An 18,817-nucleotide genomic window follows, 5' to 3' on the forward strand; every position below is an offset into this window, starting at 1 on the left:
TCGATCAGATAGCTTGGAAAATGAGAATTCTTCTCTCATTTCTAGATGAAATGTATTTCATCTAGAGTTTTGGGATGCAGTTTTGATAGAGGAGTCCGTAGAGGGGAGCTGCATTGTAATTTTGTAGTCCTGGTTGGCCACTGTGCTCGGCTTGTGGAGAATGCAGTTTTAAGGTGGGAGGATAGAACAGCGTCTCAGCCAAGTTCATCTCTGACCTGAAATTTTAGCCATCAGAGACACCCAATTATTTCTTCAACTAACTAATTATTAGCGTTATAGCATTTAAAGCTGAATTCTTCTTTGGGAAACATCACATCTTTGCAACCTGGCTATAAATATTGTGTTTAAATCATATTTTGTTTGTTTCCTACCTTATTCTTCCTTCCAAAGGATTCCCGTTACCATTTGGTCATAATTACCATTACTTTACTGTGTCTTATTATGCTTTGCCAGACAGTTTTGCCCTTTGATACTTTCTTGCATGGATGGATAGGCGCTTATTTTGTGTGGGCCATAGCACTGGTCTTTCAGAGGTTGCTTTTTTCATTAATTTCCAGTGAGTTGAAGTTAGAAGGATCTCTGTGTCAATTTTTCTACTCCCCCAACATCCCAAAGGAAAGACATTTACTGTAACAACAAATGTGGGCATTAGTATTTCTTTCAATTCATTTCTTTCCTCCTTGGCCTTGCGGGGCCTTTGGGTAACCAATGCAAGGCCTCTTCCTATGGGAATGTCACAGTTGGGAAATGGTTTGAGGACCATCATAAGACTCACCTACCAAAAGTCTTTACACACACGCACGCACGCACGCACGCACACACACACGCAGGGTTGCTTGGTGTTTTACCATAATGCCTCTTTGAAGGCATGTTTGTACCTTTGGGGGCACCTGGGAGGTAATGGTGTCTGTCTCTGGCAATCCCCTGTCTATAACCATCTGGGTTCAAGCATACGGGTTCTGCAACAACAGAATTTCTGTTAAAACTTCTTTTGTTTATGGTCCTTTATAGGAAAAGTCTTTCCTTTTGAATTCTGGTAGCGTTTCTTACTATCAGTATAAAGTGATGTGGACTAAGGAGGTGACATTGGGGACAAATTTTATATTATAGGTCCTATATATAGTTGGTGTCACAATCTATAAATTCCTGATGGCAGCTATAGTACCTTATATATCATTGCATCACATGTCTTGAACATAGTAAGCATTCTAAATTTTTGTTGAAGAATAACAAGAAATTTAGTAAATGGGGGAAAAATAAGGAATAAAGAAATAGCAATGATGATTTAAGGGTAGCCTGTGCAGTATTGTAAAAAAGTCTTTTAAATCACATTCAAAGATCAGTGGGTTTTCTAATTATTATATAACCAGTTAGGAATTTTGGAGTAAATCATATAGCAAATACTTTTATGTGGCCAGGCAGTCAGCTAAGTGATAAGATTTTTCTCGACTATGTGTAGCCATTTGGGCTGCAGTCAAGTTTTGCTTCATACACTCACGCTTATATCTTAATAAATTGTTAGATATTTAAAATTTTTAACAGGCGTAGCAAAATAACAACTGAAGACAATGTTATAGGAATAATCTCAAACACAAGAACTGTGTTTAGTTTTTCCAGGTATATTTTTATGTGTGTATGTACTTTATGTAGTACTGTAATCAGTGTATTTTTTTCTTTTGCTTTTTTCTGCTAACATGGTAGTTTTCCATGAAATCATTAAATTTTAATCCTGCACACGTTATGGGATTATGAGACCTGGTGTCTTAGCATCTGTGTAGAGATTTTGCCAACATAGTTTATAGGCCAAAGGCAAGTAAGACTGGCTTTCTTAGGGTAGTGCATTAAATATCGTTGGATTGCTTTTTTTCCAGCAGTGTTCTTTTGGGAATCTAGTTTAAATTTGTGGCTAAACCAGAAGCAGATATTCTGCTGTACTGGTGGAAGTTTGCAGTGGGGGGGCGATTATTTTTTACGTATTTCTATTTTCTAAATATATCGTGTTTGAAAATTAGAAAAAAGTACTTTATGCAGTTTAGAAGATTTTGTAGTTGTGGTTGTTCAGTGGCCTTTTATAGAGAATCAAAAAAATGTTACCAAGTGATGTGTTTATCAAGTGGCTCTGTTAGTAGAACTTGAAGTTCTTTTATAGTTTAAAGATAACCTAAGTTGGGTATTTGAATATAGGACTGTGTGTTTGAATTATGTCTTTGAACCTCCTCCAGCTTTTTTTTCCTGTGTGACCTTGGGTAAGACATCTAATCATAACTGAAAAGTAAGAATAAAAACATTTGATGCCGATTATGATTTTGATGATGGGTAGTTCATGACCTACAGCGCTACCGTGAAGATGTGCGGAGAAATTTAAAAGTTATGTTGAGGCCTTTAGAACACTATTTCAGTATAGAATAAGTTGTCAAAAGGCCCCCATTCTGATGAACAAGCACAGACAGAGAAGGCTGGTAACCGGAAGCTGACTTGGCCCCTCGTGGCTTCCAAGCACGTTTCGTTTACTCAGGCTTGGTGGTACTCAGGAAGTCAGTGCTGCAGAACTGGGAGACCCTGTCCAGGACTGGGTGAACTGACTCACCTGATTTCTTTCCTCTGGAGCCTGGCCCTGTGTTGAGTTAGTTCTCTTTTAGATTGAGGCAAAGCCTCCTTCTTTTTCCAGTTGGCAGCCTCCAGCATATGCCTTGAGTACTGAGAGTAAAAGACTTCTGTTAGTTCACGTGCCCCAAATCAGTTCTGAATTAAAAAATAGATTTCTGTACTTGGTGGGGTGGGGGGCGAGGGGGTAATAAGAGCTTTCTTTCGTTTCCTTAGTTCAGAAAAAATTGGTTATTTCCATTAAAGATAGGGTTTGCTTGGAAGAGATAGATTGGTGACAGAAGGCTTATGCAGCACAAAATATTGTTAATCTAGTCAAAGCAAATTTAGACTTGATACAGAACAGCCAAGACCACGCCCCTTGGAACTTGTCCAGTTTGAGAATATCTTATTTGTTATATTCATTAAAAGGATAACTGAGAAACTAGGGGTTAGTTGTAAAATTACTGTTTTTATTTTTTGGTGAGTGGGAGTTAAATGAACTGTTTGTCAGGAAATTGTGGGAAAAAAATAGTCATACACTTTGAGCTAGTCACTCCTGAATCCATGAGAATCATCGTTTTGTTAATTTCATCAACATGTTCATTTCTTTCAGCTCCATGTTCATGCATGTCTTTTAACCCGGAAACAAGAAGACTGTCCATAGGTCTAGACAATGGTACAATCTCAGTAAGTACACATAAATAAGATTTTCAGTTGAAATACTTCCCTTCCTGTGGAGTATGTATGTGTGTATTGTGATGAGAATTATTTATTAGTTTTTTTTTTTCAAATTAACAAATTAATTTTCTTGCTAAGTTAAGTGGAAATTGCAGTGCAGCAAATTCTGGCGAGGTGCAGGGAGAGCTATCATCAGTCTCAGCTTAAATGCTGACGAGATTCAGCTTGGCTTACACGTTCACAGCAGCTAGAATAGTAGGGGCATTACCAGGCGGCCACAGAGTGAACTACATGATCTGCGGGTTGGCGAGAGCAAGCTGTGATACTAGTGACTTTGATCAGATGGTTAATCGTGGTGTCACACGATTCCCCACGCAAGTGACAGAACACAAGGGAAATGGCTCTCTTGGACCTGCGTGTCTGATCTCGTCTTTGATACTTGACGTTGTCCTCCTTCCTCTTTCTGCTCTTTGCTGTCTTCTTAACGCCCTCTAGTAGGTGAATAGAATTCTGTCAATTTGTACAAATTTGTTAAGAAAGCAGAGAATCTAGATTTAGTCTGTCGGGTAGATCCAGATAAATAGTAGACCCTTCGGTTATAGATCTTGAAGGAACTGAAGTGATCAGAGACTGGAATTTCAGGTTTTACTACTTAATCATGTTTTTGCATATTAATTTTCAACTAGTATATTAACTAGTAAGACAGCTGATCTGGTAAATTCTCCATTTTGGTATATTGTCCAGTATTGCCTTTAGAGACCCTGCTTTGGGACCTAGGAATTAGAGGACCCTCCTCCGGCCACGCCTCCCCACAGGATGAGGGATCTGAGGGGCCAGGGGCATGTGCCCAGCCTAAGCCCTCACTCCACCCACCCCCATGCTCTGGGTACCTGGCTCTGGAATTTCCTGCTCCCAGACAGCTTAGGGCCTGCTTTTAGGGCCTGCATGGGCCTTTTCCCTGGGTCCATCCAGAGGAGGATAAAACTAATAAATGTACCCTTAGCCTGAAGGGTGCCCCAGCGGCAATGGTTTGAGGTGAGTAGGTGTCCGCACGTGTGGGCAAGGTCCCTCAAGGTGTTGATAGAGCTGGGAATGGGAAAGGGGGTGTGGGCTGGCCCTCCCGTGTCACCACACTATGGTGTGGAACTTCAAGAGGTCTAAAAATTCTAACTTTGTACCTGTGCCTCCAGGTGGTTGAAGGTATATTTGTCAAGATTGGAGGAAGAGACCTTATTTAATAGTTTAACTTGATTTATAACTTTTACGTATTTAGACACATGGAATGTGGGTCTCCACTTCTAGTCTTTACCCAACCCCCCTGAGGGGTCTGAAGAGGTGGGCCTGACATTTGCTATTTGATCTTTAGTCAAAACACTTGTCTGGTGATCTTTATGGAAATTTTTAACAATATTGTTACATACAAATCAGTCCATCGACAAATATTTATGGAAGTCCTATAAGATCTAATGCATTGTAGATCTGTAAAACCTGCGCCCTAGGAGGACGGAAGAGAAGATCACGATACAGACCTTTGTCTTCTTTAAGGAGAGCCATTTTTATTAAGTGGGGTGTACGTACGATAAACTTGTTTTTAAAAGATAAGGGGAGATAACTGGATTGTTCAATGAGTTGAAGTTTCGCCACAAAGGAAAATCTGAAAAAATAAGCTGAGATCCATTTATTGCCCAGCAGTTCGTGCACTAGTATGTGTAACACTCACTGTCCGCGAAAAGCCTTATGTGTGTATAGCATATAGGTGATTCTTTGTATTTTTTTTTTTTTTTTTTTTTATTGATTTTGATTCTTTGTATTTTTGAAATCAGTATAAGGGGTTAGTGGGTACCGATACATTTGGCTTTGAAGGCAAGTTGAGAGCGAGCTAAGTTATGGAGAGTTCTGGCTTTTATTGTAAATAAGAAGAGAGGCTGTGTTAGCCATTATTCCTTTAGTAAATGAAACTGCCAGAGAATCAGGACTTAAATCAGGAACCGGATTCTCCAGGTGTGTCAGCTCGGTGTTGAGATACCAAATCTTACCTTACCCGATCTTCTAAAAAAGATTAAGGACCTGGCTTGTATGAAATAATTTCCTTAAAAGTATTTCTTCTACGTTGCTGAAGAAGATGAGTTGTATAACCTACCTATTCTCATCTGAAGAATTGTAAAGAGCTCTGTGTTAGGGAACGATACAGTGAAAGAACAGGGTGTTTAAGGTTCAGAATTCTCATTGATCACTACAAAAATAACCGGTTCTTTACTGAAAATGCTTATACAGAATCTCAGCTGTTTAATAGTTTACTTTCTGGACGTGAGAAATCCTTTCCAGAGACTGTAAGTTTTCTGTTCCTTGAATATAGCACATACATTTTGGAAGAAATACTATTGGTTAACTTATTTTGAAACACAGAAAGGAGGAAATTGGAAAGTAAATCCTTATTTCACTTTATTTTACTGAATAAAAGAGATTTAAGAGGCAGTTAACCTTGTGTAACTGAGTACTGTATTGAAGATGAAGTAGAGGTAACAAATGCAGACCACTCTTTCAGAAGTTTGGCCACAGAAGGAAGTGGAGAGAGAGAGGGTGAGTGCTAGAACAAGATATGATAGTAGATGAGCAGAGGGTCCAGAACCATTTCAAGAATTTAGCTTTGGGAAAGAATGGGGAGACTTTCAATTTTTAAGGTAGGGAAAGAAAGAGACAGTATTGAGATGTAAGGGAGGAATGACCTTTTATTTTTCTCACGAAGTAGCAAGTTAGATCACCTACTGAGAGAAGCAAAAATGAAGGTGGTATATTTTCATGTCTATAACCTTTGTTATTTCTGATCGTGTAGCCCAGAACCCACTTCTGCCATCTTGGTCTACAGTCCCGATTATCTCTCAAGGTCTTGTTCACATGTTATCTTTTCATTCTCTCTCTCTCTCTCTCTCTCTCTCTCTTTTCCTTCCTTCCTTCCTTCCTTTCGACAGGTGGGTCCTGAGACCTCCCAAGTAAAATTAAAATTAATCACACACAGTACTCAATAGGTTAGTTATATCACATTGCTTATTTAACCTGTTTTGTAAAAAGTTTTCAAGTCTGTCTCCTCCATTAAATAGTTGAGTATTAAGGAACTGGCCAGTCTTTTATTCATCTCCTCTTTCAGTGGATCTTAGTGTGGTACCTTGTGCATATTAGGGACTCAGTGAATAATTTGTTAAATAAGTTGTTGACTAAAGTATAAATACTATTATTATTAATATAGCTGGTTGTAATTAGTACCTGCTTAAATTCTGAAACAGTTTATTGGTACAGTTCTTTTGCTATTCAAAATGTTTTTCACAATGGAATTAACTTCCATAGGGGGGAAGAAGGTATGCCAATAATTTAATTCATCCTGAGTCTGAGTTTTCAGAAATGCCTTCTGTTTCAATGTTGACAGAAGTCAGATTGTGCTAACTGCTATTCATACTGAAGCAGGACTTCAGAGTTTTCTGTCATAATGACTCATATATTCTAGCCAACCAACAAATATATAAATATCAACTGTGTGAAGAAGATTATGCTCAATTCTAACATGTGGCTCCTGGTCTCAAAGAACTTATTCAGTTGGGGCAAAATGAAAAATGAAGTTAGGAAATACCTAACACATAGTAAAAAAAATAACAGCAAAAGTAGGCAGCACCCCAGTGAGCATGATGTTGGCAAGGCAATGAGGTCAGATAAGAGTAGGAGAGAATGGTCTGGGGCAGCTCCATGGAGACTGGTTGTGAGCTAGGATTTGATTAGCTAAAGATAGGAAGGAAAGGTATTTCAGGCAAAATGAATGGCATGGGGAAAAAAAATGATACTCATCTTTATAAATATATTTTTTCTTCTGCATCACAACTCTTAGGGTGCCAAAATTTTTATTAAAATCTTGCCAAGATAAATGCATAGTCACTGAAGATTTTTCAAACAAGACCCCAAAATGATAAAATCTCTGTTCTTTGTAGATTGGTCTCATACATGTGTTATGGGAAGTTTGATTGGGATGAGAGGAAAGAATTGCTGTGTATAATGGTTAGCACTCAGGATAGAGGTTATTGTATAAAAATAAATGATATTGACCGTGTATGGCTTTGTTGTTACTGTTTTGGTAGTTCTTGTGGTTATTATATTCTTAGAGTTCATATAGTTTATTCAAGGGAATGAAAGAGGAAAGAGAATAAACCTTTATTGAGCATCTACTATGTACCAGGCACTCTGCTTTACATACCTCCCCTCATTCCAGCTTCACAGTAATTCTATGATGTAGGTGGTATTACTCACATTTTTCAGATAAGGAGACTAAGGCCTAGAGAGTTCACAAGCTTCTCCAGCTCACTTAGCCAGGAAGCAGCTCTCAGCAAAGCTAGGGACTCTGTGTGCCTTGAAGCCTGGGCTTTCTTCTCACCCCATGCTGCTGGCCAGGAGCCACTGCTGCCTCTGTTAAAGGCTTTCCATCCTTCCTGTTGCCTCATTTGTTTATGGGTCTGTCTCCTTCACTAGACTGTCAACTACATGAAGGCAGAGACCATGTATGCTTCAGTGTTGTGTCCTGGACCACTATAGATGTTTTGTAAAAGTTCTGTTAAAGGAAGGAGAGAAGGCATTTCAGTTCCCATCATCAAGATGCTACAACCAAAGTTGGGCACTTAACCAGCAGGATAAAATTACTCTCAACAGTTGAGTGTTATTGTGTGCATTTACAGAGTGCATCGTGTGTTTAAATGACCGGTTTGGGCGTGTAGAAGAATTTGATGTCCATACGCTGCTTCCTGAAATTAATAACATAGATACACGAAGAAAGCAACTAAAAAACCTAAGTAGAAACGTTATGTTTTCCTGAATGTTTGTGGGACTGATGGAAACCCTTGGAGTTCCTTTCCTTGTAGGTGTGTCACTCTGGTCCCTGCCCACATCTTCACATTGGCTTCCTCTCTGTGTCTCTTTGTCTTCACATGGCCTTCTTATAAATCACTGGTTGAAGGACTCACCCTAATCCAGTATGATCTCATTTTAACTAATTACATCTGCGGAGACCTTAGTTCCAAATAAAGTCATATTCTGAGGTTCCATGTGGACATGAATTTTGGGAGGACACTATTCAACTCAGTACAACTGGTAATAATATTGTATCTACAGAATTTCCCTAACAGTGTCCTACCAATTGATTAGGAAACCATTTTGTGAATGTGTAAAATGATGCCTTTGGGAAGAGGTACCTAAAGATATTAAAAGAGGGGAGAGATAGGATAAGATTAAAATTGAAAGGGAGACCTTAATTCTTCTATCTAATGCCACCTTCCCCTAGATTAAGTGACATATATTAGGTAGGTCACATGTCAAGATAGTGATGGCAGAACTAGGACTTCCTTGATCACTGGACAGATTTTCTTATCACACCAGGCTGATTTCTTCACACAACTAGGACAACCGAGTTGCAAGGAATTGCCCTAGGATGGTCACTAATGAATTGGAAGCTTGTGTTATTCCATGCATCTGGCCATTGCTAAAAAAAATATTTTTTAAAGAATTTGAGCCTTTAATGTAACAAGGTGTTTTGGTTGTTTATTGCTGTGGGTTATAATGAGCCTACAGGGACTGAACCCAAATGGTGAGGTCACGTTCTGCAGTGAAGAGAAGTAACTTATGAATAAAGCACTTCAGCTGTACCCAAGCTGACTGTACAGTCGGACCACTCCTGCTGGAGGGAAAGTCCTGTTAAAACCTTCACCTTGATCGGCTCGGAGACAACAGTGCTATAGCTGACTGGCTCCTGTTTGTCAACCATCATGGCACATTTCAGGTTTTGTACTTAGAGAAGAATTGATGTTGCTTCTGGAATTGCCCTGCCTCCCAGGATTTCTAATGTGGTACCATACGTGAAAAGTAGCCTAATCATGAAGTCAACGGAGGCTGGATTTGAAGACAGTTTCAAGAGGCCCTGTGTTCAGAGAAATGTGGACCTGGAATCTGTAGGGCTTCCTTTTAAACTCTTCCATAATCTCAGTACTTACACTAGCTTATGATTTTCTCATTCTTCCATGGTTTCTACCACAAAAGACCATCATTTCTGAGTCATTTCATCAATCTGTGGCCCTGGGCTTTCTAGTGTGGGGAGTTCCTTTTATAGACTGTTAGGTGGCCATTCTCTTCTGAGCTTGTGCTAATAAGTTATAGTAAACTTAAATATGTATAAATATTTATATGTCAATATTAAATATCTACATATATATATATATCTTTTTTTCTGCTTAGCAGAACAAGAATCCCTGAGTGCAACATGCCAGTTGCTTACTGTTTATTCATACAGTATAATTCATTGAAGGTGGTTTTGTCAAAGAAAACACTTACTGCGATCATGGGAGTTATTGTCCCTTCAGTATTTGTGTGGGTCACCAATCTTCTTAGAACCTCTCAAGGACAAGCCTGTCTCTTCCAATTGTGGCATTGTATAGGTAGCCCTGTCGTCTTTTGTTCAGTACCTGAATGTTATCTAAAAACCTGGTCAAGTAGTACTGAATGCATATGCCAAGGGCTTTCTTTGGCCGCCAGTTATTTTGTGGCACCTCCATTACAATTATGAATTTTTGAAGAACCTCTTGATCGCCCTTTTAGACCGATTCTGTAGCATGAATACTGGTAGGAACACCCAGATTGCCCTATATTTTAAACTGGGTGCTAAGGAGTTCCTGTAGAGTGTGTGGTAGATTGAAATCGTTTATACAATATCTACAGGAGGTATCTTCCACAAAGGATGGCCTCATTAGGGTCATTGTATTACTATTTTATTTATTTAAAAAAATTTTTTAGCCATGCCACGCAGCTTGCGGGATCTTAGTTCCCCGACCAGGGATTGAACCTGGGCCACAGCAGTGAAAGCTCTGAGTCCTAATCACTGGACCACCAGGGAACTCCCTGTATTACTATTTTAGAAGGTGGTCATCTTCTTTTTATTGGAGTATAGTTGATTTACAATGTTGTGTTAGTTTCAGGTGTACAGCAAAGTGAATCAGTTATACATATACATATATCCACTCTTTTCTTTTTTAGATTCTTTTGGTGGTCATCTTCTTATCTTGGCCACATCAAGCAGTGTATCTATGGTTCAGAAAGGCAATGGCTAGGAATCGATGAGCGTATTATGTTCCAAGTTACTTTCCCTTTGTCTTATTCCTTAATAATCTCTCCCTCCCCCTGGATCCTTCCCATTGGCTTTTAAACACACTCAAATTTCTTTTTCTTAAAAACAAATGTTGCTTATTAAGAACAACTCTCTTCCCTGTTCACCCAGTAGTCTCTCTCTCTTCTCTCATTATCAAACATCTCCAAAGACTTGTCTTTTTTTTTTTTTTTGCGGTACGCGGGCCTCTCACTGCTGTGGCCTCTCCCGTTGCGGAACACAGGCTCCGGACACGCAGGCTCAGCGGCCATGGCTCACGGGCCCAGCCGCTCCGCGGCATGTGGGATCTTCCCGGACCGGGGCACGAACCCGTGTCCCCTGCATCGGCAGGCGGGCTCTCAACCACTGCGCCACCAGGGAAGCCCTCCAAAGACTTGTTTGTAGTTGCTGTCTACATTTCCTCCTTCCCCTCTTTACTGAAACCACTGCCATCTGGCCTCCAGTCCCATCAATCTGTCCAAACAGCTCTGGCTGTGATTATAAAAGCTCTCCACATGCATCTGTACAACTGACATGTTTAGGTCCTCATCATGTTTGACCTCCCAGCAGCACTTAGCTCTGCTGTTTCTTCCTGAAATACACTCTTCATGTCTATCCACAACACAGTACTCTGCTGGCTTTCCTCCTGTTCCCTGGCTGTTTTGCCTCTGTTTCCATCACAGGATGTCCTCGGACCAGCTTTGGTTCAGTGTTGGAGTTTCTCAACATTTGCCCTCCTAGGCCCCCGCTTCTCCTCTCTTTGGGCAGCCTCGCCAGTGTCATGGCTGCATTTGCTGCCCATGTGATCATAACTCTCAACTTTTAAGCTTTGTCCAGACCTTTTCTCTGTAATTCCAATTTCCTTCTTAATATTTTCTGTTGAATGTCTCAGAAAAGCCTCAAATTCATCAGGTCTAAAATCAGACTCCTTTTCCTCCCCTGGTCTTTTCCTCACCTGGTCTTTCTCAGTGTCCCCTGTTTACGTGACTATAACCACTGACCATCCTGTGGCACGAGCCAGGGCTCTTTGGAGTTACTTTCCTCCTTTACCCTCCACTCTGTCCAGTCCATTATTTATGGATTTTTGCCCCCTAAATACCTCTCAGCTCCCCTCTCTCTTCATCATCATCATCGTTATCGTCACCATCACCACCACCACCATCGTCATTATCCTGCTCCGTTGTCTCCTTGGACCCCGCCCCCTTCACTGGTCATCCCACATCTGCGCTGCCTCTTCCACTCTGTTTTCCATATTGGAGCTATAGAAGGATCTTTTCAGAATACACATTTTATCTCGACATATCCTCTGCCAGACCTCTCTCAGGCTTCCCTTTGCTCTTAGCACACAGGCCAGAATTCTTCCCATGGCCTATGTGACCCTGCTGGGTCTGGCCCTGTCCTCCACAGCCGCGCTTTCTGCAGTGCCCTTCCTCCCTGAGTTCCAGTCTTAGCTGCCACTCGCAGTTCCTTATGCCCACCTTGTTCCCTCCGTTCCCAGGGCCTGTGCCTGGAGTGTGCTTCCTTTCTCTTCGCCTACTTAACTCTCATCCTCCGGATCTCAGTTTACTTTTCCTTTCCTTGGGGACGTCTTCCCTGCTCTTCCAGCAGTTCGTGTCCCCAGATTATAAGTGTTCATAGCATTGAGCGCCCCTCCTCTGTAGCAGTTGTCATAGTTTGTATTTTATGTCTTTCGTGTGATTATTTGATTATTGCATGTATCCAGCATAAGCTCTTCAGGGCGGCAGCTATGTCCGCTTGACTCTCTTACATTCCTAGCATCCAATGCAGTGCCCATGAATTAGAAGTGCTCTGCATATATTTATAGAATGAATTAATGAGTGAGTGAATGAATAGATATAGTCTATCAGGTTGACAATACATAGAGGTTAAGACAACATGTAAGAGGTTAAGTCTGAAATCAGACTGCTAAAGTCAGATCGCAGTTGTGTACCCACAAGTTGTGTCACCCTGGGCTAGTTGCTTTACTCTCTGTGCCCCAGTTTCCTTACTGTAAAATAGGGATAATAATTGTATCCATTTTACAGGGTTGTGATGAGGATTGTATGACATACACGTAAAGCTCTTAGGACAGTGCCGGTATGCGTCAAGTGCCCCATCAACATTAGCTTCTTAGCAACATTATTGTCACCAGGAGCAGCAGCATCTTCCGTTGGCAGGAACTAGGAAGCTTTGGTTCAAATCTCTGTCACGTGGCTTTCGCAGGCCCATTACCAGGGGAGGAAATGTCTTAGTGATGGAACACTCCTTAGGATGCTTCAACTTATTTCTGGTTCCGTCTTCCATCTTTGCTACATCATTACAGTAGTTCACCACTGATTTGTAAAACATGGGCTATCAAATACTATTTTTTTCTGCAAAAAAAGTTTATTATCCAAGTTATTATCATTCATCACCCTCAGGAAAAGGTTGCGCTTTGAGAGGACCCTAAAGATTGGAGAGGATTAGCAAATTTTTCATCACAAGAGTCACCCTTCCTCCAGTGGACTGACTGGAGTCCTCCAGTGGACTGACTAACCCCAGTGGGTTACCAGCCATCGAGAGCTCTACCACTTTCTGTTCATTTGGGAATCTGAATTTTATAGGCCAGAATGTCCAGAGAGCTATCTATGGTCCTGCAAGTATTCTTTCAACACTAGGAATCAGTCTTGTATCACAAATCTTTTATTAACCATTTCCATCTAGACGTGTGAGAATAATATTCTCTCTGTGCACACATATTTTGCTAGTTTTTATTTTGAGTTAATCTCTTATACAGACTATAGAGCCCGACCACGGTTCTCATGTCACTGTTTTGTAGATGGCAAGGTTCAGAGCCCAGAGGGGCTGAGGTGGCATTTCCATGTCAATTACCTCTAAGGCATTCCTCCCAGAGTACCTTGACTGCAGCATTTGTAGTGAGGTGGATGGACCTAGAGACTGTCCTACAGAGTGAAGTCAGAAAGAGAGAAACAAATACTGTATGCTAACACATATGTATGGAATCTAAAAAAAAAATGGTTCTGAAGGACCTAGGGACAGGACAGGAATAAAGACGCAGATGTAGAGAATGGACTTGAGGACACGGGGAGGGGAGAGGGTAAGCTAGGACGAAGTGAGAGAGTGGCACTGACATATATACACTACCAAATGTAAAACAGATAGCTAGTGGGAAGCAGCCGCATAGCACAGGGAGATCAGCTCGGTGCTTTGTAACCACCTAGAGGGGTGGGATAGGGAGTGTGGGAGGGAGACGCAAGAGGGAGGAGATATGGGGATGTATGTATACGTATTGCTGATTCACTTTGTTATACAGCAGAAACTAACACACCATTGTAAAGCAGTTATACTCCAATAAAGATGTTAAAACAAAAATTTTTTTAAAGAAATTAAAAGAACCATCTGACATTTATTCCTTTGCAATAAAGCTTGAGAACTCACTAGAGCCAACATGTGTGAAGGAAGCAGTTATTCTTTTATAGCCCCTACGGTTGCTGGATTGCCACCACCTGGTGTTACTACACCTACTCTTTAATCTGAGAGCCTTGGAAGCAGGCTACCCCCTTGCCGGCTAGAAGCTTATGGTAGCAGAGAGGGGAGTAGCATTAGGTATGCCCTGGTCCCTGGGGTGCAGTGCTGGTGTTCACTGCTGGGCTTGTGTTTCTTAATTTCACTGTGGTTGGATGCTGCTGACTCAGGGCGGTGGTAACCCAGAGGGGTTTTTGTTTCCAAAGGGGATGCCCCTCCCCATTTATTTACCGCTCCTCCAGCACCACATCTTGAATGTAGTAGGCGCCACAATCAACTCATCTCCAGTTTCGCCTCCTTAGAGAGGGAGGATGACTCTGCTCTCAGTTACCAGCAAATGTTACATTTTTATAAATACTCATTTGGTGTAGGAAGAAAACATCAGTATTAGACCATAAGCTCACTGAAGCAATTTACACAGTTGCAAAAAGACTGCTAACTGTATTCCCACATAGAACAAACAGCACAGCTTTTCCATTGGCTGCAATCACTCAGGGCCAACTGGTTTGCTCTATTTGAGAGCGGTCAAAACAACAGGGCAGGTTCTTCCTCCCGAAGCTTATCTGTCGTGGATGGGAGAGAAAGGACCTAGAAGGGTGCCTGCTGTTTGTTGAGTGGTGGCTGGTTAATTAGTGGGGCGCTGTGAACCCTGAGCTCTCTCCAGACTTTCCCACCGGCTCTTCCTTCTCTCGCAGAGCCTTAGATGCTGATGCTCTCTGGGGTTCTACCTTGTGCTGCGTACTCTTTGTTGGTGATCTTCTCCTGTAATTATCCTACACTGACAGCTTTCAAGGCTCTGGCCCATTCTGTCCTCTGGAGCCTGAACTCACACTCCAGCTGCTTACTTGGCATTCCTCCCACCTGGGAGTCTCCAGGACACCTCTGATTTAGCATATTCTAACCAGAAATAATTCTCTTTTCCCCAATATATGCTCTCTCTCCTTATTCCTTCAGTAAACGGCATCACCAAGTAGACCCAACCAGAAACAGGAGTTAGAGTAGATCCAGATTTTCCCCCAGACCTCACAGCCATACTGCCCTGGCCTGAGTATCTCAGAGCTGCTTCCGGACTCTCCCCTTCTGTCTCCTTCCACAAGGACTTTGCAGGTTTCTGTCTGCCGCAGCATTTGCTTGGACTGTTGCAATAAACTCCAGACTGGTCCTCCTGTCTCTTGTCTCAGCCCCCGGCTACTCTGCCATCAGATGTCCAAAATTCTAGTGTAATTAGGCCACTCCTCTGGGTATAAACTCTCCATAACTTCCAGAAGGATAAAGTCCAAATTCCTTGATTCCTGCCCACTTTGTCAGCCCTATATATCACAACTCTCCTACCCAAATATCAGGTTTATTGCTTGCCCTTGTACGTGGGGTCCCCTTGCTAAAAAAGAGGTGTTATCCCTTACTGACCTCCTGCCCTGAGAAACTCCTCTCCCACCTTTAAGAATTAGCCTAAAGCACCAAACACATTCTTCTGAGAAGGTCGCCCTACCTCCAGGGTATGGGGTTCAAAGGCTCTTCTTCTTCTTCTTTTTCTTTTAAACTTATAACACACACGTACACATCCTCAATTTGGTTTTGTTTGTTTTGTTTTGGTCACGCTGTGCAGCATGCAGAATCTTAGTTCCCCAACCAGGGATCGAACCCACGGCCCCTGCAGTGGAAGCCGGAAGTCTTACCACTGGACTGTCAGGGAAGTCGCCAAAGGCTCTTCTTCTTCTTTTTTTTTTTTTTTGACTTTTTTTTTAAATTAATTAATTTATTTTTGGTGGTGTTGCGTCTTCATTGCCGTGTGTGGGCTTTCTCTAGTTGCGGCGAGCGGGGGCTACTCTTCGTTGTAGTGCACGCCCTTCTCATTGCGGGCTCTAGGCACCCGGGCTTCAGTAGTTGCAGCACGTGGGCTCAGTAGTCGTAGCACGTGGGCTCAGTAGTCGTGGTTCGTGGGCTCTAGAGCACAGGCTCAGTAGTTATGGCACACGGGCTTAGTTGCTCCGCGGCATGTGGGATCTTCCCGGACCAGGGCTCGAACCCGTGTCCCCTGCATTGGCAGGCGGATTCTTAACCACTGCGCCAAAGGCTCTTCTTAAGAGTTCTCTATCATTTAGTTCAAATTTCTACTTCAGAATTTACGTGATGATTATTAGTTCACATGTAGGTTTCATCTATATGATTGTGTATTAAATAACACATATATAGTTCCTAAAAGTACCTGGTATATAGGACAGATTTAGTCAGTGCTGATTCCCTTGTTTTCTTGACCTCTGTTAGCCCAAGCAGCTTGAAGGCAGGAGCCACGTTCTGTGCGTGGCCGTTTCCAGTACCCAGTCCAGAGCGTGCATGAATTGGAAGCTCAGCAGTAGTTTCCAGGTGAATAAAAACCAGACCGGTTTCCTCCATGTTTTCATCCAGAAGCTCTTTCTCCTTTCACTTGCATTCTTGTTTTCTAGTCATCCTTACAGAAGCCCTCGTTTCCCACCAGCTCTCTGATATGGAGGAAGCCGGTGTTTTAATTCTTTTCCCTCCCTTAATCAGGTAGAGCTTGCTCAGAGTTCATGGGAAAAATCATTGTTAACACACTGCCTTCATATAGCAGGGGTAGACCTCCTGGTGGCTGAGGCATGAACTTGGCTCCCAGAGAGAACTGCATCTGAATTCCAGCCCTACCATCTTTTAGCTGAATAATGATGGATGAGTTGGTTAACTTCACAGAAACCTCAATTTATGCACTGTAGATTGGGCATAATAATACGTTCCTCGTGGGGTCGTTGTGAGGATTACATGAGGTAATTTATATAAAGGCCTCAAAAACTGGTAATCATTATTTTTATAACAGAAATTCTGTTCATTTCAAGAAAAGATGAACTTGAATTTACTTCTTGGTAAGGTTAATAATTATATCTGAAATTAAAGAGTATTATTTTTCATTCAATTATTTGCCACCTCAGTTTAAAAATAATATTTAAAAACTCACAATTTTTAAACCAGTTTGTTTCTTGTGAGCACCATTTTGGGCTAGTAAAACTGATTTTATATGTAATTTTTTCCAGTCTTATTGAGAAATAATTGACATACGTCACTTCGTAAGTTTAAGGCATACAACGTGATGGTTTGATTTACATATACTGTGAAACAGTTACCGCAGTAGGTTCAGCTAACCTCCATCATCTCATATAGTTACAACAAAAAGAAAAGAAAGAAGAAAAGAAAAAAGAAAATATTATTTTTCTTCTTGGTAATGAGACTCAACTCTCTTAACTCTCCTATATATTGTACAGCACTGTTAACTATACGTAATGTTTGCTTTCTACTTTTGCTCACTACTTGCTATCTGCATATTTATTGGTTTGAATAATGTTCAGGGCTGAAAATTTGCGAATTTCAATCCAGAAAAAGGTACTTTAACATTTTAGTACAGAGACCATGGTTAGAGACAGTTAACATTAAAAAGCAACACATCACTCTGTTTTCCTATTGACTTAGGAAGTAAAACGTTGATTAGTCCTAAGATGTGAGTTAAAAGAGTATACTGTCCATTTTTTGGCATTGATTACAAAAAGTAATAGCTCAGCAATTAGGCTCTCTTCCTTTTCTCTTTTATAATTTGACCCCCTGGTAATTGTACATACTTTGATTCAAACCTACCCTAGCATTGAACCCTAAATAGAGAAATCTAGTTCCTACTTCCACATCTACTATTGATGAGCAAATCGTTGAATCCTTTTCTGGTGTTTTCTCTAAATGAAAACATAAACTGTATGTCATACTTATATACTGTAGCCATCACTAAAATGTTATACCGTATAATATGTTTGTATAGCATTATAATATAGTATTATTTGAAATGTTACACTGCATAATATGTTTGTATAGCCTTATAATATAGTATTATTTTCACATATTTCAAAAGTATATTAATAGAGAGCTACTATATAAATTAATATATTACTTAAAATGAGATTTTTAAAAAAATAAATTTATTTATTTATTTTTGGCTGCATCGGGTCTTTGTTGTTGCGCAGGGCTTTTCTCTAGTTGCGGTGAGTGGGGGCTACTCTTGGTTGTAGTGCACAGGCTTCTCATTGCAGTGGCTGCTCTTTGCAGAGCACGGGCTCTAGGCGCACAGGCTTCTGTAGTTGTAGCACATGGTCTCAGCAGTTGTGGCTCGTGGGCTCTAGAGCACAGGCTCAGCAGCTGTGGCACACGGGCTCAGTAGCTCCACGGCATGTGGGATCTTCCCGGACCAGGGCTTGAACCCATGTCTCCTGCACTGGCAGGCGGATTCCCAGTTACTGTGCCATCAGGGAAGTCCCAAAATGAGATTTTAATGCTTTCATTCAATTCTTCTAACACATGTATTTTGAGAGGTACTATGTGCCAGGGAGTTTTCTAGGTGCTTGAGATACACATCAATGAACTCTCCCCTCTCCCCTCAAAAAAATCCCTCTCTTTGTGTATGTTGCATTTAGTAAACATGAAATACGATAATTCATGTATGTTAGAAAGTAATAGATGCTATGGGGAGAACAGAGAAGAGTGAAGGGGATTGGAATATGAGGGTGGGGCAGGGAGATGGATTGTGATTTATTTTAAAGGTGGACACGTTAGGCCTCATTGAGAAGGTATCTTTTGGACAGAGGACTTGAAGCTTGGGGTAACAAATCACACTGATATCTGGGAAAACAGTGTTTATTTTATTTTTTTATATGCTTTTTTGCCTTCTGTATACTTTCTTTTTTTTTTTTTTTTTTTTGTTTGCGGTACGCGGGCCTCTCACTGTTGTGGCCTCTCCCGTTGCGGAGCACAGGCTCCGGACGCGCAGCCTCAGTGGCCATGGCTCACGGGCCCAGCCGCTCCGCGGCATGTGGG

The 18,817-nt window shown here is 41.3% G+C and overlaps 1 protein-coding gene across 3 annotated transcripts in view; it reads left to right on the forward strand.

The window, feature by feature from the left end:
• The window catches only part of WDFY2 (WD repeat and FYVE domain containing 2), a 183,287-nt gene that overhangs the window by 86,191 nt on the left and 78,279 nt on the right, over nt 1–18,817 (forward strand). For all 3 annotated transcript variants that reach the window (XM_027116392.1, XM_027116393.1, XM_027116394.1), the window contains exon 3: nt 3,200–3,273. In XM_027116392.1, the coding sequence (XP_026972193.1) occupies nt 3,200–3,273 (74 nt within the window). The remainder of the gene's footprint in view (nt 1–3,199; nt 3,274–18,817) is intronic.

The sequence above is a fragment of the Aethalodelphis obliquidens genome, unplaced genomic scaffold, assembly GCF_003676395.1.
Source record: "Aethalodelphis obliquidens isolate GAN/ISIS:26980383/991018 unplaced genomic scaffold, ASM367639v1 scaffold16, whole genome shotgun sequence".
Taxonomy (NCBI): Eukaryota; Metazoa; Chordata; class Mammalia; order Artiodactyla; family Delphinidae; genus Aethalodelphis; species Aethalodelphis obliquidens.